This window comes from Zonotrichia albicollis, chromosome 1, assembly GCF_047830755.1.
Source record: "Zonotrichia albicollis isolate bZonAlb1 chromosome 1, bZonAlb1.hap1, whole genome shotgun sequence".
Lineage (NCBI taxonomy): Eukaryota > Metazoa > Chordata > Aves > Passeriformes > Passerellidae > Zonotrichia > Zonotrichia albicollis.
Genome location: NC_133819.1, coordinates 103,630,366 through 103,652,539, shown reverse-complemented (window position 1 = coordinate 103,652,539; position 22,174 = coordinate 103,630,366). Strand labels below are relative to the sequence as shown.

The 22,174-nt window shown below is 42.3% G+C and overlaps 1 protein-coding gene across 11 annotated transcripts in view; it reads left to right on the top strand.

Annotated features, from left to right (window-relative positions):
- The window catches only part of MTCL1 (microtubule crosslinking factor 1), a 103,119-nt gene that overhangs the window by 35,962 nt on the left and 44,983 nt on the right, over positions 1-22,174 (top strand). For 6 of the 11 annotated variants that reach the window (XM_074548651.1, XM_074548633.1, XM_074548625.1 and 3 more), the window contains exons 4-5: positions 18,650-18,709; positions 20,747-20,824. In XM_074548651.1, coding sequence (XP_074404752.1) covers positions 18,650-18,709; positions 20,747-20,824 — 138 coding nt within the window. The remainder of the gene's footprint in view (positions 1-18,649; positions 18,710-20,746; positions 20,825-22,174) is intronic. The other 5 variants (XM_074548646.1, XM_026793208.2, XM_074548665.1 and 2 more) reach the window with 2 other exon arrangements.

Here is a 22,174-nt window from a genome sequence, read left to right as displayed (position 1 = left end):
TCAGAAGAGAAGTTCGTTCCAGTTTGATTTCCCTCCAGAGTTCCTTTTTGGTATGTCTTCTGTTGATTGATTTAAGATTTTGCTTATTGTTTACTTTATGCAGCTTTAGCACATTGTACAAGCCAGACATGACCAGCTTCTTCCTCTTAGGATGGCACTCATTAAAGAGAAATTATTAAAAGAGATATAGCTCTTGTACCACCTTGATTTGCACATTCTGCTGTTATTTAGTTATTCTGTTATTCTGCTGCTTATCTCTGGTGGCTGGTGTGCACCCCAAAGGTGTTGGGTCAGTACTAGCTCAGGGATCATTATCCCTCTTTTTGTTGTATGTCAGAGGCATCTCAAAGGCTGATGGGAACAGCATCAGGCTGAAGAAAGAGAGGTCACATGTAATTATGAGTTGTGTGTACTTGCAAGACCTTCATGGCAGCAGGATGTATCAGCCTTTCTCAAGAAATCTCTCCTTTCACTCCCTACGTCTGGCAAACTTCAGTTTAAATATCAGAAAATGCTGCTGCTGACAAAGCTCCTTAGCAAAGTGTTCATTTGAGGCAAATGCTTGCCTCACCAAAAGTAAAAATATGAATCCAAATGCAATGTTCTTCATCGGACATAAAACCACACAAAGAAATACAGGGGCAGCTGAGATTAAAATTAATATCAAAAAGTGGCTGGAGAGTTACAATCAAGTTCTATCTGCCCATCCAAAGAAACTGCCTTCCCTGTGACTTCGTTTCTGAGATCTCAATTGGCCCTTGCTTCCTGATTTGAGACAAGAGATAAAAGGGAGAATAACCACTCACATGAGCTGAGATGTCATTTTAAAATTTGGTATACTTAGGATGTTTTACGTTTTGGAATATTCTTGTTTGCTAGAAGTGCCTAGGCAATGCCTAGCTGCTCAGATTTAGTATTGCAATTGTACTGCTTGAAAACAGCCCAAAAGGCCCCAAAAAACAACTGTGAAGGAAAGTCCTGGAAGGGCCACAAAATTTCACAATTGAGTTCTGAAATTAATCTATAGCTGGTAAGAATAAGGAGTAGACTTCCTGGCTTGGAACCTATCCTTATTAACTTACCATCAGGCTTTTTGCCCATTTCTGTGAAGCAGCTGGTGGTGTCTGCAGCAGAGATGTGATACTGGAAGATGGAGGGACAACTCAATTAGTCTCTGTATCCTCTTCTTGCATTTCTGCTAAAATGGTGTTCACATTTAGAGGCATTCAAGGACAGTCTGCAGTCCTCAAATGGACACATTCCTATGAGAGACATAAATTGGGCAAGGCAGACCCGGGAGAGTCCATCTTAGCTTATGTATTTATATTAAGCTTTTGCCAACAGTGAGGTTTCGGTTTTTTTTATTCAACATCTCTTTTTCATTTGTGATGGAAGAATGATCCCATACAAAAAATTCAGTGTTGGTCACTCATTTCACAGCTGGCCATGGTTTTCTTTCTGAATAATGAGTATAATTATCACCAGTGAGGCTTGTTTGTGGTGGGACTTGCACCTTTTCTCTCAGAGGCGCATCGTACATTTTTATTCTTCTCTTTGCTAAGATAGCTACAGTTATCATTATTGCTTTTTAAAATAATTCTGACAAGTACTAGCATTAAAATTAGATTACATTACTTTAAAATAATAAGGTCATCAGCAGAAAAACTGTTTGGGGAGAAGAAAATGTCAGAATAAATAGCTAATTTTCACAAAGAAGACAGACAGATGGTTCACTCATTAGCAATAGGCTCCTGAAATGCCCTCTCCTGCTTCTCCTTTATTCTGTAGCTGAGCACCCTACTGTTTCGTAGATCAGTGTCTCAGGAGCCAATTGCTTGTCCTTAGAAACTTTAAATTGAATCCTGTGATTGCACAGTATTCAGGAGAGCATGGGGTGAGCTGGTGACCTTCTGTTAGATGGATGGGGATTAATCAATCATCTCTCAGGCAGAAAACCCCTGGGAATCCAGCAGGAGCTTTGAGGGCCCAGGCCAGCATGGGACTAATGTCAGACTTTGGTCTGCAGATAAGATGGGAGAGTGTTTTGCTATTCTTGTGATGTGGAGATTACAGACAGACAGGACTGTGCATTTCCCTACCAAATGATGTGATTGACTAACACACTCTCTCACTTTTCCAGAAGTGGCTTGGAAGAACTGGTAGGACATGGGAGAGTGAATTTAGTTATGGGCTAGATCAACAGCAGCTGGGAGGCTTTAGCCTCATTAATTGTCAGAATCATAGAATATCTTGAGTTGTAAGGGATCCATAAGGATCACCAGGTCCTACTCCCAGTTCACCACAGGACCACCTAAATCTAAATTGTATTACTAAAAGTACCATCTGGATGCTCCTTGATCCCTGACAGGCTTGGTACCATGACTCCTTCCCTGGGGAGTTTGTTCCAGAGGTCAGCCACTGTCTCCATGAAGAACCTTTTGCTAATGTCCAATCTGAACTTCTGATGCAGCTTGATTCCATGGTTGGTCGTAGTGTTACTTCCAAGTACAAATGTGGTTTAAGTGTTTATTTTAGTGCCAAGTAGTCCCTACTGCTGTCATGCCATTCTTTCCACTTAGACAAACCCCGGGTTGTTCTTGCTTTTGTCACTAGGTTTGCCTTACAGCTGATCTCTTCTTGGGTTTTTCCTTAATGGGGGTTTCCAGATTGCAAACCTGTTATTTCCTGGGCTACACCTTTGCCATGCATAAAGAGCTGGGTTTTTTGTGGGTGTCCTAACCTTTGCAGCCATCCAGCCCTGGGAGTTGGACCCCACAAGCTGTTGGGAAGCCACTGGTAATAAGTAAAAGAAGTGACTTAGAAAAAAAATCCTCCTCCTGAAGCAGCCTTTATGGTCTCACATTGAAAAGTGGAGGTCACCAAGGATGCACAGAGTTCCCAGTGAGAACATGCTCCTTTTCCACTGTGGCATGCCTGTTTCTCTGCTTGAGTCTTCATACCAGTTCCTGCCTCTTCTAATGGCCTCAACATACTGCTCTTTTTGAAGGTCCTTGTCTTTGTTCAGAGCTTAAAACAGGGAGAGCTGAGCAGTTCTGACCTCAGAGCCACAGCTGAGAAGTAGCCCCTCAGAGCTGTAAAACAGCTGTGTTTTGTGGCAAACTCCTTATCTATACTGCCACTTTTTAACTTTTCTCTTTGATTTAATGGTTCACATTCAAGAAGACAGCAGTAATCAATTACATAGAGGAGCAGAACTGCACACACTGACCAGGAAGGTGCAAACCTGGCACATTCCCAGTTTAATACAATGAACTCCATCCCTATGGCAGCAGCTGTGCATATCATGCCTGGGTCATGCCAGGTTGCACCTTAACACTGATGCTGAATTTGGCTCATTCCCAGGATACCCATCACACTGTCACAACATGAAATTACACGTGTTTGCAGTGTGGTGCAACATCAAATGGAATCAAAGAATAAGTTGTGACTGTCGTTTGTGTAACTGTGGAACTGTCTAAAGTATATTTATTTTCAATACTTGCGTGTTTTTTAACTCATGACAAATTATATGCAGGTTTTATCCCAGGATAATAAGAGAGAATTTTTCTAAATGCAGAGTAAGATAATTACACAACAGTTTATCTTTTAATTCCTATTGCCTGGCAAGTTATCAAGTGACCTTAACTCTAGCTGTTACTTTAAATATGATATGCAGATCTTTTTAAAACACAGATTTAAAGATTAATCCTTGCAAAGATTTAATCCTTGCAAAAATTCTGTGAGGTACATTCATGAGCAAACTGCACGCTAGAAGTTTGACCCTACAGAAATTGGTGTTAAACAAAATCTCAGTATTCTTGTTTACCACATCCATGTTTGCATTTGCTGCAAATTTGGGGGCATTTTGGGGGGCTACAAAGAAATCTAAATTGTGACTTCTCTTGCAGAATAAGCTGCTTGTTCTTATCCAAAGTGTGTGTAGTCCCAGGATATTTTTCTTCCTTTTTCTATGTGTCTGCCTGACCTTTGCAGTTGAACTTTGGGATTCTGCTGACAGTGCAGCCTCTTCAAGGCTCTTCAAGAAAGTCTATGTATTTTAGGGGTTGTTTGCATCATAAATATCCAATTGTAGGAAGAGAGAAAAATCAATATCACTTTTCTTCATTTAGCCACTTTTTACAACTATGCACAAAGGCCAGGCACATTTGCACAAACATCCAAGCATAATGAGGTTTAAAGCTCATAATTTGAAGAAATTTGCATCAGCAGTGTGGGCTCTAGGGCCACTTTGTTGCTAGTTGCCCTTTTTTGTTTGTCAATATTCAGCTACTGTGTCATGTGGGAGAGGACAAAGAGGCTTCAATGGAGTCTGAAACATCAGTTAATCTCTATGAGGTTAAACACTGACAGATAGGAAATCGACAGAAAGAGCATAAGGAAATAAAACAGTAAAAAATTGCAAGAAAAGCTGAAAATACCACCCTGCCTCTAATGTGGGAGTAGCCATCTGACTGTATACTACCAAGCCAGTATCCTAAGAAACACCTCAAAACTGCATTTTTTTGTGTTCTTTTGTTTTCATTTCAAAAAGACTGAAATAACCAAGTAACAATGTAAGAGCTAGTGATGCTCTTAAAAACTGTAACCCCTTAGGTGATATTATTGCACTGTTGTACCCAGAATATTGATTCAGAAAAGGACTGGTTGGGTTTTAGATTCTTCTTTCATGATCAGTGTTTGAGAAAAAATAGACTTTTGAATGAAAAGATTGGAACAGAAACATTCAGACTATAAAAGCCTATATGCATTCACATTCTTTGTTAAAATCCAGCCAAAAGGAAAATACTGCTTTTGGAGCTTATTCCCACATTAGGCCCCATGTAGTTTCTTGCTGTGAAATATATCCAGAAGTGCTGTTCTGTGCTGGGAATGTGTTAATGCAACAGCAGCACTGGAGACATTGCTCCCTGCATGCAGCGTGCAGGGACACCTGACATCGCTTCTAATCTCCAATCTTCTGCTATTAAAGCCTTGTTATTCTTAGGGAAATCAGAGCTCCCTGGCATCTATGGAGAAAACAATTTCTAGAAGAAAAAATAGGAAGAAGAGCAGTGGGTTCAGAGGAAATCTTGTCAAAGCAGCTTTTAAAAATATTTAGTGGAACTACAATCAGTTGGAGGCCTGGAGTATTTTCCGCAGACTATTTGAAGACAGTAATTGCGAAGTTTTAAAAATCTTCCACTCCCTCAGCTCTTACCCTGGGCTCAGCCCTTACCCTGGGCTCAGCTCCTTAGCATTGGCTGGCCTCACAGGTTTCTTGTGTGACTGAATATTTCAGCCTGGGGTCATAATGAACATGTCCAGAGCTGCTTGTGAGAACTGAACAGTCCTACGTGTGAGCTTGTGGGGAGGCTCACTGGTTAAATTCACACTTACTATGAAAAGGCACACAGAAGTTAGAAGGCAGAGGAAAGAAAGAAGAGCCTAAAGAGAAGAAAGGCAGGAGCAGAGGGGAGCATGTCATTCAGAGGAGCTGTGTGAAATCTGACAAGTGTGCATAAATATTGGGCCTGCCCATAATAGGGCTGTGATTCTGCAGTTCCTACAGAGGTGAGGTCAGTGGGATGCCTTGCATGGTGAATAATGAACCACTCACATCAATACAGGCAGCACCACTTTGGAGCATGAATAGCTGCAGTGAATGCTAGAGATTCACTTTGCAGAAATTGAAAGGGGTATTGAATTTGGGTTGTGGGTGGATCAGGTTTTTTAGTTTTATTTTGATATTATTTTTCTCTCATTTGTGGCCAAAACCCTTTTTATGTCTCAGTGTTGCTGAATGGTGTTCAAGAAGTTTTGTTTTTGAGGAGAATCCCTGCTAAACCATTTGGAAGGAATGTAGAGACTACTTTTTTCATCTTGCAGTGTCTGCAAGGCACTGCTGCAATCACAGCAAGTGACAGAGTGTACACTGGGCTGTAGAGAGCCCAGTGGCAAAAGTGAGGTTAAAAACTTAACTATTTTCTAAGCACCAGAATCAATCATTTCCTATTTCTAAAATGTAAGTAGTTTTATTATTATCTGAAAAGTGGGGAGGAGATTTCAGATAAGTATATGCCTTCCAATAAAAGTAATAATTTGTTCCTCTTAGAATCTAGGCTGCAACAAACTTTCATTCTATTTCTTTTACTTCTAGTCTATTTTCATATAAGGCTAGACTATTTGGCTAAAACCTGCCATTTTTAGGTTGACAGTTAGGGAAATTATTAGGCAAAATCTAAAGAGGATTCATCCAAATGAGTTTCAGTTCCAAGTCATTAATAATAATTATGCCAATGAGAGTTTTATTTTGCCTAATTCTGGATCTACATTTAGTTCAAGTTTCTTTGTCTCCTTCTGGGACACATAGTGCTTTCTCCAGTTTTCCTATGTAAATGAAAACATGTTATAAATTCATACTCTAGTTATATGCAGAATAAGGAGAAAATAACAAAGCCAGATTAGGAAATTGGGTGTCACTCAGGGCATTTGGTGTGGCCAGGAAGAGCTTTTCCTGCATTGACAGGTGAGCTAAATAGCATGGGAGAGGGCAAGTGCTGTGTTCCTGTCTGAGATCCATTTGGTTTTTTTTATTTAACTTCACATCCCTTAATGAATTTGAAGATGTACAAGTATTGAACAGTCAGTATTTTTTCATGGTGCTTTATGTATGCTGCAAACTTTCCCCTCAATTATTTCCTACCTTCTTCTATTTTTTTTCTTTTTTTTTTTTCCTGGTTTTGGGCTTTTTTTTTGAAGAGCTGCTGTGGATCTCTGAGGGATTTCATTCCTCACTTGCTGATCCAAATAAGCAGAGTCCAATTAGTGATTTACAGAGAGAAAAAATTGATGCTTTTCCATTTCTATATATCTCAGAGCTCCCTTCAGGAGCCTGATAAGGTAGGGCAGCCAGGGAAGGAGAAGTAAGTGGTAGAAGTGATGCCTTGCTGGAGACCAGCTGCTAATTGCCTGTGGTTTTATTTTGTCTGTCCCTCCCAATATTTTAGGTGTCACGACTGGTAGGATCTTAGAAAAGAGCTTACAAAAGGATCCAGGGACTTCAGGTTTCTCAAACAAGCAAAAAATTATCACACTGAGACTTCTAAGAACAGACTAGAAATAAACATTTTATCAAAATCCTCCATAAAACCTATAATCATGTAAAATTGGCCCTGTTCATGAGCAGGCACATGGGAAGATCAGTCCCACAAGCAGTTTTATTCTCCTTACTTCTTGGTCAGTAGGCAGAGCGTGTACCCAGGTAGTGACCTTAACATGCTGCTTTAGAACCACCAAGAATTCAAATTATGTGGTTGTTTTGCTGTGGAAATCCTTAACACAGCTATTTTTGCCCTCACTTTAGGCACTGACACAGCAGCACCCTTTGAATTTGGGCCCTCAGCTAAAAAAAGTTTACCTATGAGGAGATGCTTTTTCCAGGTGGCCAAAGAGGCAGAAAGAAAGAGCCAGCAGTGAATTAAGTAGTAGAGAGAAGCAGTTTTTGTGTTTTAATTAGAAAAATGAAAAGTGCAATAATTTCCTCATGGTAATAGTTTCTGTCATCTGAGAAATTATGATCTAAAAAAAATTGTTGGTCTCTGCCAGTCCTTCTCCAGGGCTGTCATTATTCACTCTAATGCATATATATTATTCATAGTCATTATTCTCCTGCAGCCAGGCTGGTCTAAAGCCTATTCTGCTATTAGCTGCCATGTTTCAGTTCAAAAGCTCTTCCACTGATCTAGCCCAGGCATTTCCATTTTGTTATTCCTGGAAGAGTGAAACCTTTTTGTCAGTTCTTGCATTGACCAGTGGTAAAGAAAGAATATTTAGCTTGTGGTTTGAAGTTTTCGTTCTTCTTTTCCTTTTTTGCTTTGCTTTGCTAGTCAGAGAAAAAAGGTGAAGATTTATCAAGTCCCTTACCAAATCTGCACTTTCTTTTTCTTCAGGCTTTGTAGAATAATCCTAGATTTGTATCCTCGCCTGTCAGACCTTGGTAGGGCTTCAGGATGTGACCTGGTCGCCTCCTTTCATCAGGCATCCCTGCTGCCTCACTTTTAATCACAGCAGAACAACAGTAATCGTGGATTAGTTGTTCCTAATTAGATACCTCTCTGCAGCCACCCCTGAATGATGCCTGGTCCCCTACAAACTTCTGTTTCAGTGGAGACAATGAGAGCCTTATGCTGCCTGAGGCCTTAGTCCAAGCCTCACTGAAGTTAATGAAAATGTGAGACTTTTTGGTTTTTTAAAAGGCATTAGAGAAGTAGAGATGGGTATGATTTTGGCAGAGAATTAAATTCCGCTCTGGTATCAGGTATTTACCCATTTGTATATGGTAAAATCCTGTACTTCATATGCTGATTTATAGTAAGAAAATCAAAGTGCTACTTTATGTTTTGGTTAAGAAGTATAATAAAAGGATATTTCCCCTGATTATCTTCCCAGCCTGCAGTCCCCAGCAGGAGCTGCTTTGCTCAACCTGAATGCTTTTGCAAAGCTTTCCACATAGGAAGCGGTTCCTAGGAGTAGGCAAATCAAATACAAAGCACATCAGGATGTTCCTGCTCTGATGTGCTTCAGCATGAGAGGTGCACAGAGATTAGAAGGTCTTTGGAGTTACAGTCTAAAAATGACTTTTCAGAAGCTGGTTTGCAAATCATCTTCAGAAAGCTCTTTCACTAGGCAGCAACAGCAGCAAGCTCTGCAAAGGGATCCGTAAGCTCTTCCCTCCTGTTTTGGTGTGTGGTTACAACCAAGGACACAGACTGGCATCTTTTTTTCAGGGATTGGTGAAGTCAACAGTGCTGCTCACCTTTTTCATATTTTATTCTATACTTGGGGTTGGACCCAATAGCTGTCAGTCTTCATTTGTTATCATAATAATTTCATAATAAAAATACCACATGCAGTGTGACTGGGGTTACAGATTCATTCCCTCAAAAGAAGAGGAACGGTACAAGTTTCCCAAGCTGCCTGACAGTGCAGACATGGTCCCTTCCTGCTCACTGCCTTGTCTTGGGACTGTGGTGATCATGGCTGCGGTGACCTTGCGCTGCTCCGGTGGATCCTGCAGTTTCTGGAGGGTAGAACTCTTCTTATCCAGAAACAGCTCCTGAAACCAACCCTGGCTGTGTGACTGCAGCTCACCCCACACAAGAGCATGCAAATGTGCTGTGATTATTGTTTTGTTTGGAGGGTCGGGTTTGGGTTTTTTTAAGTGCACCCATGTTACTATTTTAGACTTCTTGTGCTTGTTTTGATATTAGCAAGGAAGGCAGAGAAGAAAACAGTGGGATAAGTTCTCAGATAAGTCTGGAAATGAATTCTTTTCCTCATTTGAGGGATTATAAATGGGTCATCCTCTTTTTCTTTCTGTTCTGCGCTGAAAAAGAAAACAGATAAAACGTTGTCATTTGTAACAAGTTTGTATCAAAACAAAGTGGAGGACTTAGGCCCCCAGTAAGATGAATTTAGAGAGGGATGAATGCAACAAAGTTGGAGCTGTGAATTCCTCCTTTGGGCAAGTGCTGAGCACCATTGCCTCCCCAGAAACCAGCTCTTTGAGGCACTGAGGCTGTGCAATGGGGAGGCTGAGAGCAGCCAGCTCCCCTGTCAAGGCATGGAAAAGTTGTCTGTGCTTCCCAAGAGCTGCAGAGCAAACCAAGAAGCATTATCCCAAGCCCTGCTTTCACCCATCTCTCAGAGGTCTGAGACCTTTGAGACCCTCTCCTGGGTCTGGCTTCCCACATAACACCCAGTAATGCACAATTTGTCTTTAATTTCATGCTTTTGTCCACAGAGTCAGAGCAGCCTTCTCTATCCACAGGCAGACACCCTGAATCCCAGCAAGGAGCTTGAGGCAGCTCATTTTAGGCTTCAAAGCAGCAGTAGCATGAGAGAGAGCAGCCCCTGCATGCTTTGCAGAGCCACCCCAGCTCCCCAGGGGCAATCAAAGAGATTCCCAGGCAATCACAGTCCAGCCCCAGGAGCTGGCAAAATAGTTAAGGGTAACTCAGATACCTGCACAGGTTGAGGTCTCCTCAAAATCATACTTCATAACAGTTTAGCTGTTAGCATTTATGGAATATTAATAATTTTTCTGTGCATTTTTAATTTTGGTGTTTGAAGCACTGTGTTCCCACTTGGGCTTGTCATACTCCTTTCTAAGCACATTTTTGTGAAGTTATATCAATCATGTAGAGTTTTTCATTTGATATTTACAGGGTCGCTGCTGACACATCTTTGTGGACTGGTTTCACTAAGGAACTGCAGATTTTGCAATTACATGCTCTCCTAACAATTTCTTTCCCTCCTGTCCATTTCCAGCTGCAGTCTGGCACATAGATAGCCTAGCACTTTTCCCCCATGAGGGCAACTCTTCCTTCACAGAATATGCTGGGAGAGTGGGTGGACATTGCACTGACATGCTTGGAGGAGCTCTGTCCCCTTCTTGTCTCTTTTTCTGCCCTGCTTTCACTGTTTCTTGGTTACAAGTGCCACACTCTGGCTTGAATTTCATTCCTGTAATTGATGGCCTTGTTCATTATAGCAGAACTATCTTTATTTGGGCTTGAACTGTGACTCCTATGGCTTGCTGAATATGAATGTCTTGGGGGTGACCCATTACCTGGCAGTAAATTGGTGTATGCATTGAATGACCTATAGGAAAGTGCACCACGGGTAGCAGCTATCCAAAGTTCAAAAATGTCAGCAGCTATCCAAATGTGAATTTGCTGTCTTTTTGCTCTGTTTTTATAAGCCCCTTTTTCAGAGTGCAATGTCCTTAAAATTGTGAAATAATAGAAGGGCAGCTGAGGATTACAAAGACTGTCTGGGATATATTTGTTGGGGATCATTGAAGTTGGCCTTTAATCTCTCTGCTTCTTTAGAATTTCATTTAATACTTCATAGAAACAGCAAATTGCTCTAATCCAGGGGAGATTGAAGATGCTTGTACTCACGGTTGTCTGCTCAAGGAAAATTTTCCTTTCCATCCCCAATGTAAAGAACAATCCTGTGGCTGTTGATCTATTAGTGTGGACAGCACAGATGTTGTGCAGGTGTGAATATCTTTCTCTGCAAAAAGATTTCCAAAAATCTTCTTTTTTCTAGGTTATGTGAAATTTGCTCTTTAGGCCCATACCTTGAACAGAACAGAGGTTGCAGAGCTGTGTGTTTTCTCCCCCTCCCAATTTTGTCAATGGTTGCAGTAACCTCCTGACCTAGTACGGGTTTGGAGCTTTACTCAGCTCTGCTCCTCCTGTTTATCAGCAATGTCCAAATCAGGTCTATCTCTGCTTTGTCCCCTCACTGTCAAACTCTCCAGTTCGTTCCTCCAGTCTTCAGGAAGTCTGTCCTGATAATGGGACTGCCAGCTTACATAGTATTACTTTCTAAAAGGTCTTGGTGCAGGGAATTAGCAGACTCTACCTCTGCAACTGGACAGCAGGTGTCTATTCCCTGGGTATATACTGCTTACTTACCCTTCTGCTGGAAACAAACAAACAAACAAACAAACATTTATGCTTGTGATAGGTCAGCTGTGCTACAGGGTATGCAGTGACCAGCAACAGATGCTCTCATACTGTCTTCCTTTGGGAATGTAATTTCCAATCCCATCTCTGAGCACTACCTGGCCTGCAGTGACATTCAGTAAAGCATTCTGGGGAAGCATTTTTTTCATGAAGAACAGGAGGGGAGGACAGTCAACCTCTGTTTTTGGGGCAGTTTGCATTTAGCACTGGGTGAGCAGGTGATGCCAAGCAGTGCCAGGTGGATGGTGGATGGCAGGCAGGTATGTCAGGGGAGGCTTTTTCCAGCATTGTCTATTTTGCTCAGGCTACTGCAGTAAGAATCATCACAAGAGAGAAGAAGAAGTCTTTAAAATGGTTGTACAAGTTGTTTCATCTTCTCAGCGAGTTTTACAATGCCTGTTTGGTCCAGAGACATAGAGAAGGGAGCCCAAACTGCCACTGCTGGCCAAGGGGCTGGCAGGGTGCCTGCCCTTACAGTGAGAGATGCTGTTTCCCTCTGGGCATGCTGAGGTGTGCCTGGGCTGTGAGCACCAGGCGTGTGTCTTTCTGTGGGGTTTCGTGGCTGACTGTGAGCACCATTCCTGTTGCCAAGTTGTTCCAGAACAGGTCTGTTTCTGTGTGTACACAGTGCCCAGCCCATTTTTCACGGGCTGTCTGCTCGGGGATTACACTAACGAGGTAATTGGAGGGCTCAGGCAGTGTCAGTGCAGCACATACCACTCGGATTAAGCCTGACTCTTCCACAAGTTCTTTCCCAAAGGGGTGCAGCTTGACATGGCTCCCTTTTGCAGGCTGGTGCTTGGTCCCTGCAGCTCAGCTGATGCAGAGGAATTTGGGTTGCTGCTTCTGCCTCCTGTGCCAGTGGGGAGGAGAGGGCAAGGGGTCCTAGTGATGGTTACCTTGGGCATTATGACCACAGTGTGGTGGGAGCTGGAGCAGCAGAGGGCTGGCAGCAGCCTGCTGCTGTGGTTGGCGTGGATGCTGCTCCTGCCTGGCAGGATTGTGAGGGATGTGGTGGCAGTGGTTCCCTCCTCAGGCTCAGGAGGTGCCCAGGCAGAGGGTTAGCACACCTGCCTGTGGTGCACGGTGAAGGAATGGGCACAGTGTGCTGTGCAGAACTCACATTCAACAGCTGCACAAGTGGAGGGGTGATGAGGTTCATCCCCATTCAGAGGGATGTTTGCTCCTGGTACATCAGTGTCACTCTACTAGTGTAGCAGGAGGGGGAAAAGCAGCACTAGCTGCAGTCATCCGCCTGGCTTCTTTCCTGTCTCCTTCACCAGAAATAAGACACCTCCCTAAGAAAGAGAAGTCTGATCTCAGTGTGTTATAATTTTCTTTATGTATTGTGACAAAAGTAATAAAATTGTAATAAAATGTATATGAAACTATAACTTAACAAAATGGGACAGACAGGGACTTTTAAAATATATTTTAATGAATTTAACAAGTTACTCGGAAATGTTTGGGCAGATACACGTTAGGATCACTATCACATTAGGATCACTACACATGGTTAGGATCTCAGCTGTCTCTTGCAGAATTTATTTTATTCTATTGATAACAATTATCTTTTCTATATTTTTTACCAATTATTTCTGTAATTATTTAGTAATTATTTTATTAATAAGAATTAATATATTGGTTTCTGGTCCCCATATCAGCCTGCACTGACCAAATTTTAAGTGAAATGGCTCAGTGTTGTGAGCTGAACACAGAGCCAGCCCAGCTGTCTCCCATCCTCCCAAGAGCTTCTGTCTAACCTTCCAGGGCTTCAGACAGCAGGTGCAACCCTGCTGCTTCCCTCCCCAGCATGCTCCCAGACCTGTCACACCACATTATTTGTAAACACCAAGGCAGCTAATATCACAGCCTGCATGTGAAGGGCACCAGGAAGCCACATGAGACAGACAGTGTGGTGTGTTCACAGTGAGAGGCAAAAGAAAGAGGCTCCTATTCATAAGCTGAGCACAATAGAGTAATGCAGCGTTAGGGAAATTTAAGCTGGTGCTGAAAGCTAGTGTGCTTTGCTGCTCTTTTACTCAAGGGATGTCTTTTATCCTGAATTGTAATGCTTATGATATTTCAGACATGGCTTGCTTTGCTAGGTCATGTGAATGATGAGTATCGCGGTATTTAGAGGTTTCTAGCAAAGGAAACGCACACGGGAATGAATGGAGATACAGATCACTTGCGTCAAGCCCAGCTTTATCAGGGACTGGTGAGATATCTTTTTCAAGGGCCTACAGCAATTGAAAAGCAATTAGAATTTCATTGTACTTTCCATTTCCATTAACCATCCTGTAGATATGTACAAGAGTTCACAATGAAAAAGCTGTACTTTCACTGCGCAGCTGTTGAAATACAGAAGAATGGGGTGGCAGCAAAGCAGATCTTCAGTCGAATACTTGGGACTTAGAGACACTTCAGGTCTAAAGAAAGAACAGAAAGTCACCCTGTCCTACCTTAAATAAATGATACTGTTACAGAAATGGGAAATGCTGCCTTTTCCCAAATGGGCTGGTAACAAAAAAGAACAGCGCAGTGTGATAGCTGAAATCTGCCCCTTCTAAAGAAACAGGTTCTGGTCATTGTCCAGGACGTGGTTTTTTTCTTCTTAGAAGAGTTTATTCATCACTGATTTAAGAGTGTCAGACCTCTTCACAAAGGGTTTTTTCCTTTACCTGCAAGACTGGACAAACGGGGAGAGCTCTGAAACAGTGAGATGAAGGAGAATCATGCACGTCCTCAGTGGCAGGGTCTGGCAAGTCCAAAGCTGCAAAAAGATAAGAGGGAAACAGTGTGCAGTGGCCAGCAGAGCTTCATTTGTGTGGAGGGGGTTTGCTGGAGAAGGAACATGGAGATCCCCATCCTTTTTTATCTCCTGACAGAATCTTCATATGCAGTCCTGCACAGTGCCTGGAAAACGCTCACAGTGAAGTGTTCCTGATTAGTGGTGCAGTTAATGAACACTGGTTTACATATCTTGGGGATAAATCCACCCTCTGACCATCTGTTAACAAGAGGATCTGGTTTTCTTCTGATTCACATAGATGCCAAGCAGAATTACCTTCATTTAAACCACTGGTGTTTCTTGGAGAGTAAGTGCTATGAAAAAGTCAGTCCATTGACAGGACCTCTTGATGAGTCACATTCTGTGGGGCAGAGATTATGTCCCTCTGGATGGTTTGTTCATTCTTGAACATGAGAGGCCCCAACAGCTATTGTTATGAAATGCCAATGTGCAGCTCTGAAGCTGTTGGCCTTGCAATTCCTGGTAATCTGCAAGTGGTCTGCATCACCTATTGCTGGAATTGGAGCAAGAGGATTCTGTCAATTGTGCATAATTTTTTTAAAATACTGTCAGGTCCCTCACAGGCAGTATCTTCTAATGCATGCAAATGAAAATTGTGATTATCCATTTCAAAGCAATGAGTAGCAAACCATCACTGGCACAGAACATTATTTATACAGCTCATAAGCGCCAGTGATGCTCGTGTATAATTCCTCACACATCACAGTAATAGAAACTGCCTTCAGGGCTGGACTTTCCAATCCAGCCTCTCTGTTTTTGAGTTGCAGACATTGTCACTGCAGTGACTGGCTACTGAATTTTGCAGGTTCAGTTTGACGCACATATGATAGCAAGCCCACGCTTGCCTGCAGATATCAGACTGCCACCCAAATTACTTGCTCCTCTCAGCAGCAGTGAATAAAGTGACAGGATGGCAGCTCTTAGGGACTCTTGGTTCTCTCATTTTCCAAATCCTTCTCTTCCAACACCTGTTTGTAGCTCTATTCTCATCCTGCTTGGCACTTGCTTCAGTACGAAAACTTAAAGTCTATCATGTGTTTACATGTACAATTGCTCTTAACTCAAATTTTATTTCCATATTTTGCCCAACCACAAGTTCCAGTGCATTGACTCCTGCTTGCTGTCCCCCACGTGGGTTTCACTGCTCACTTTCACTGTTCAGTTTGCAGGACTCTTCTTTGACCTGTTAAAAATGGAATTCACCAGAAAATGCAAATTCCCTTTTCCCATCCCTGCTAGGCTCCTAGGGAAAGTAAAAATCATTGTGTCTCTTTCCACTGTTAATACTGTAATCCCTACACCTAATAATCTTTTGGGAAGTTTAACTTTTAAAACTCTGGGCCTCCATACTTGAGCTTTCTTTGGTAGCCAAGAGGTCCATCAATAAATTGCAGTGAAAGTGTAGAGATAGGAAATACCTGCACAAGTAACCACTTCCTTAAGAGACTCTGTTAACCAAAGGACTAATAAAATCTCGTTTAACCATCATTGAAAGACTTCTTGGTAGACAGCCAACCCTGGCTGGTCTCTTGAGTATAGAAAGTAGTATAGAAATGTTCCTTTTAGCATTAATTCATATCAGCTTCTGATGCCAAAATCCTGTACATCAAAGAGAAATGTTCATTTATTGGACCATTTTGAATTTTAAATAATTTCAGGTTGTAGCACATTCCCCTACTTTTAGCAGCAGCAGCTGTATGGGTTGGTGTTTCATCCACAAGTGCAGCCTGGTCCCATTGTGCTGAAATGGAGGCACTGCCTTGTTTTCATGTAGGGCCTATGGGCAGGCAGTGCCTTGTTGCCATGCTTGTGTTCAAATCCTCCACTGATCCATGTGAGGGAGGTTTCTCCCTGTAATCCACTGGCAGTCCCCAAAGGTAAATGTTCCCATCTTTTTCTTACACCGAGCACAGACTCAGCCTAAGGTTGAGTCTCTGCCTTATGGAAATACAAAGCTCCCACCTGAGCACTGATTACAAAGTTGTTCTTATGCAAATCCAAACAGCGCAGTGTGAAAATGCATAAAATGAGGCCTCATCTAAGGCAATATGTTACAAACCTGTTAGTCTGGATCTGTGAAATTAATTGTTTCAGTGAGGAGTGGAGCTTACAGTTTCCAAAGCTGGATTGCTACCTACCTGTTGCTCAGCCTGTCATCAATGTCATCTACCTTAATTTTAATTTCCTTCCCCTTGTTTTCCCAGTATTGTCCCATACTACACAGCAAAGTCTTTATTACTTTATCTTGCACACCATAGTCCATGTGTTTGTATCCCCTAGCTTCTCAAGCTGGATTTGTCCAAGTGAAACCTTTTACCTACAGGTAAGAGCAAGAGGTTTTTAGCATTTGGCACAAGGCTTTTCATTTTTAGCATGATGAGTAGCTACTTGCTGCAACTGGGCATTGAGGCCTCTACAGAAACTGATAGCCTCATCCCTGACTCTAAGGGCTTACAAATTAAATGCCGTATCCAGACAACCTCCTTTCATCCAAATTGTTCTTGCTTGAAGTCACATGGAAAAGAAGTCACATGTGGGGACCAGGGCTATGCCCCATCTCTATTCAACCAGAATGACCCCTCTTGTGTGCCCAGGAGTGATGCTGCTGACTGGTGATTGCTTTCAGTTACATATCTGCTTCTAGAATAACACCACATTTAAAAAAAGAAAAGAAAAAAAGGGAGAGAAAACAGTAACTGTTTATCCTGCCTAAGCTTGTGGAACAGGTTTTCATATGATGATTTTAGTGTTTAAAGTCTTTTTTTATTGAACTGTTTCAGTATCCAGAAAAAGACATTTCTCTTACTCAGCTTCATTAGTTATAGGAAATCACTGGATTAAAGTAGAGAGCAGATTAGCAAAAATAAACTGAGTATGTCTTGGGCATATGGTGCTGTGTATGAATGGGTTTTAACTACTTATCTGTGTAAAACAAAGAGTAGAAGGAGAGATTTGTCTTTGTGTGCAATAATTATAACGTGCAGTAGCTGCACAGCTGAGCAGGCAGAAACCACAATGCCAGGGAAAGCTTTTGGTTCAGATTTGTGTGTGGTGTGTGTGCTGGTCCCTGAGCTCACATAGAGTTTTCTGCCAGCTCGTGGCTGGGCACAGGGCTGGACTTGGCTAATTAACAGGATGCCTCTCCCTCCTGTCCCTTCCTCTTTGCTCCTGGTTTGCAGTGCTGGGTCAGTGTGGGTTACAGAGACTGGGATTGAGCCCATCTGACACGGGAGCAGGCGCTGGTCCCGGGACACTGCTCCATCACATGGACCAGAGCAGCAGGGCAGCCCATCTTGCCAACTGTGGGCAACCCATGACAGCCCAGGCTTTACCTCAGCTGGAAATTGTCCTCCACAGAGCAAATACAAACAGAAGTAATAAATAAGAGGCCAGAATATCCGGGTGATCTGGGGAGTATCGGCCTTCAGGCTCTGGGCATAGACAGAGCAACACAGCCTGCTTTGAATTCAAACTCAGCAGTTCCCAGCTTTCTGCCTTTTTTTTCTCTGATAACTATTGATCCCCTCAACCTGATAAGTGTCAAATTTATGCCTTTTCTAAATAGGCCCAGCTCACAGTAGTTTGGAAACCAGTCTTGACACACAAATAAACATTGGTAACGTCCTGATGGTGCTCTACCTCTCACTTCTCAGGAACACTGTGCTTTTCCATTTGGGAAATTCGAGATTTCTCAGTGAAGCAGTGATGTTGACATCATTTCCATGTCTTAAAAATATTTTCTTATAAAGGGATATAAAGATTTGCAAAACCAATGAAATCTGGTTTATGAAGTAAATTCAAAAATACCTGGAGAATTATCTGGTCTTTAGCTGGACTCCTCAGTATGCTTGCTAGCATGGATTAATAAATAATGTTATGCCACATAGCTTAAACATGCATGTTCTTGCCTATTTTTTGGGGGGCTGCTTTCCTCTGAGGTTTCCACCACATGTTTCACATCGACTGTGAGTAAGATTCTTGGACTTCTGCCCTGGATTAATCAAACATGAATCATTGCCCCATGCAAAAAGAAAGTTTAGCCAAAAATTGTGGTGGTCCATAGACGTTTTATCTAATTTTATTCCTTATTTTGGTGGGAAATTTTGGACATTAAAAGAATCACCTATAAGGACCTTATAATCTTGTTCTTTTAAGGATTATTAAGAAAAATTAAATCCCCAGCTGTTCAGGAGAATATTCTTTCTCTCTCCTTAATTAATTGTATAGTGGTGAAACCTGCCAAACTTGCAGGCTTTGTATTTAGCTTATCAATAACACAGTGTTGTTTCTGTTGCAGAGTTCCCTGAAGAGGAGAGGCAGCAGAGAAATCCACAAAGAAAAGAAGACATTTACCCAGGTATGGTTTCCATGAACATGCAACTTTGAGCAAAAGTCACATGATACAACTCGAGATTTATTTTTATGGGTTTTGACAGGGCCATCAGGTATATTAACTTGAGTGCAATTAGGCCCTAATCTACTGAGACTCCCAGAGATAATGTAGAAGCAATTTAGGACAAAAGTACAGTCTCTAAACTGTGCAGCTTCTCAGGCTCATTGTGCTTGTACTCATTGATTGAGGCTGCAGGTTTGCTACAAGAGGAGCAAATCACCTTGCCTCACAAGATAATTGGATCACAGCTTAGGGACTAACTAAATTTATACACTGTGCCAAAGGTTTTGTGCTAATGAGGGTCTTGGCAGGAATGCAGTTCACACACTGCAGTGACACCTCTCGAGCTCTCAAACCTCCTTTGATCTCCCTGATGTTGCAAGGAGTTGTGCTCCCCAAAGCTGAGGTACCTCAGAGAGCCCAATTGCCCACTCAGTCTCTCTTTGGACATGGATTTTAATGGAATCTCATTGGTCAGTCCTTCTCAGGAAAGCAGTCTGCCTGGTTTCCTCTGCTTTTTGTGCTGACTGTAGGAGTTAAAGCCTTTCCCAGCACAGTTACTGTTTATAGCCAGGGAGATGGGGATAGTATTTCACCTTGCTGGGAAAGGAGCCAGGAGAGACATTGTGCCTTCATTAGGGAAGGGATGCACTTCCCCTGCTGCCGCTCGGCAGGCTCAGCGTACACAGCTGAGACCTAGGGGCTGTCTAGTCCTAAAGTCCATTGATTTGTAATAGAAACCATCATAAATCACTACAATATGTTGAACTTGAGGGGGTAGGGCAGGCAGCTGAGTGGGCATACTGGGGGACTGGCCAGTGGCCCGGGCACTTCAGCCTGCTTTCCCAGGCCACAGCAGACTGGGTTCCTGGCCAAGATGACACAAGCATGGCTTAATCATACCTTAAAATGAGGCTCTTGCCATGGAGAATTATTTAAGTTGTCCGTCAGGTCAGAGTTTGTTTTTCTGCAAGTATGTAAAATACAGAGATGAGATATATGCACATGCCCACACACATGCAAATTACAGATGAAGCTACATGAAGGCACAATTGTGTCCATAGGGGTTTGTGAGCAGCACTGTCCTTCCTTTCCTCATTCCTGGAAATACAGACCTGTGCAAAGAGAATGGATTCTCGTGCTTGCTTCCTCTGCCCAAATCCAGGCATTAAGAGCAGCTACAGTTTGCTTTGGAAAGCCTTAAAAAGATTTCACAAAATTAACAAAATTAACTTCACAAAATGAAATGAGTAACCAAGTGTGAGCTCAGCACCTCTCTCAACAAAGAGAAGTGATCCCAGAAGCCACAGGGGGACAAAAACTTCTATCCACTACACACACATCATAACTCCTGCAAGCAAAGGGCTTGGGGCTGGAAATGAAAACCTTTGCATCAGCACTCTGCAAGGTGGCCATTCAGTTTTCTTCACCAGCTTGTTAGGGTAAAAAAGACCAAAAAATAACTTTATATGCTAACATAACCCAGCCTATATGTACATGTCCTGGCTTTCTCCCAACTCTAGGATATTTCCAATATCTCCAATATCTCCAAACCCAGGCATCCATTCAGAGGTATTTGCTGGTTGAGATTAAGGCACATCACAGCAAATGCCTGACCTGGTCAAGCAGCTGCCAGGTCCTGGGCATGGCCCAAAAGGGTTGGTACAGACACAGCCCAGGAGGTTCAAAATGCTGCTCTCTGGGGACAGATACCTTAAATACCTAGAATGAACACCCATTATATATTTTGTGACTGAGAGGGCCTCAAACGTAGATTCTGTGCATCCACATGTGTACAGATACATACAGCATGGGGCAAGACTGGTGTTTTTACTTACTGCAAGCTCGTCATGAAAATTAGCTGGAACTTCACACCCACCACAGGGCACACCAAGTAAATAATGCCCATGGAGTTGATTTTCTTGAAACTGTGTAAAAGCAGAATTTATAGTAGCACTCTCCCACCTCTAGCAGTATTGAAGAAAAAAAGTTTTTATTCAGCAGAATTGCAAAACGGAGCTTCTTGGAAAATACCAGGCACCAGGCAAACCACAAAGAAAAGTGGTTCTCCAGCGCAAGGTAGGAGTGCTGGCACTCAGCCAGATGCTTGGGTGCTGGTTGTACTGCCTTGTCATCAGACCTGCAACCCCAAAATTGCTTACCAGTCTTCTGCCTGGCAGTTCCCTTGCGCTGGTGGTGGTGGTAGAGGAGATGGTGTTGGCCTCTATCTAGCTTTGTGTCTTCTTGCCAGAAAAGAAATATTGTATTGGGGAATTTTTGATCAGCTCTTCATTCTCATCACATCTCTCACACATTATGCATTTACATTGCATAATTAAGTTAATTTATTTCTTATACATTTCATTTCTTTATCTCCACATTCTACATTTGTCTAAACTAGACAGCAGACTGTGGGGAAGGATCTGGGCTTTTTTCTTCTCCATTTTTTACCCGTTAACATCCTTCTGAAGTGCCATGCAGAGCTGCAGTGCAATTGCATGCAAATTATCACCATCGGTAATCATTAACTCCCATTTATCCTTAATGATCTCTCAACGTCCATGACAGAGCACCGTGACTGTCACATCTTTGCACTGCTGTTCCTTCTTTTCTTTCTTTATGATTTGCCTTCTGTACACATGTTAGGAAAGCAAGCACATACTGGATGTTTAATACAGTTAGGAGGCCATCGCCCATATTCAGCCCCTGGGATTTGAGCCTCTTGTTCCTCCAAAGCCATGGAAAGGCTATTCTCTATCTTTTTTCTTTTTTCCACCCTCCTGTCTTTTCATTTACAATTTTACTAATAATGAGCTATTCTTAGTTTCAGTGATTTGGCCTCTCTTTAGTTTGCCTTATATGTCAAAATTCTGCTTTGCCTGTGTGGGTGTCTCACTCTCTCACTGTTTCTACTCGGTTTCAACTGATCAAGAAATCAGTGATATTTCTGTACACAAAGTTTCAGAGGGACAGATGCATGAAGGTTGGGGTCCTACCCTTCTGGCATGCTTAGATCTGGCTGATAAATCTCTCCTGACCATTCTTTTCCTTTGGAAAAAATGCTGTCAGGGGAATGGGATGTTCCCTGGCAGGGAAGTGAGGAAGATCTAGAGCTTTCTCACCTTTCCAGATGGGATCCATATTTAGCAGGCAAGATTACCATCCATCAGCTCTGTTGTTTTGTATGAGGCTTGTGTTTGTTTAATGAAAAAAATCTTGCTTGTTTCAGCTCTTGCGAAAAAACAAAACTTGAAAATTTGATCCTTTAAAAAAAATTAAATAGCTAAGACAAAACCTGGCAATAAAGTGATGTCATTAAAGGAGTTAAAAGTGATTTTGTCCTGCAATAATAACACACTAACTCCACAGATGCACTGAGTCGTGCAGTGATGCTGAGCAAAAACATTGGGGTCCTGACCCTGAACCCAT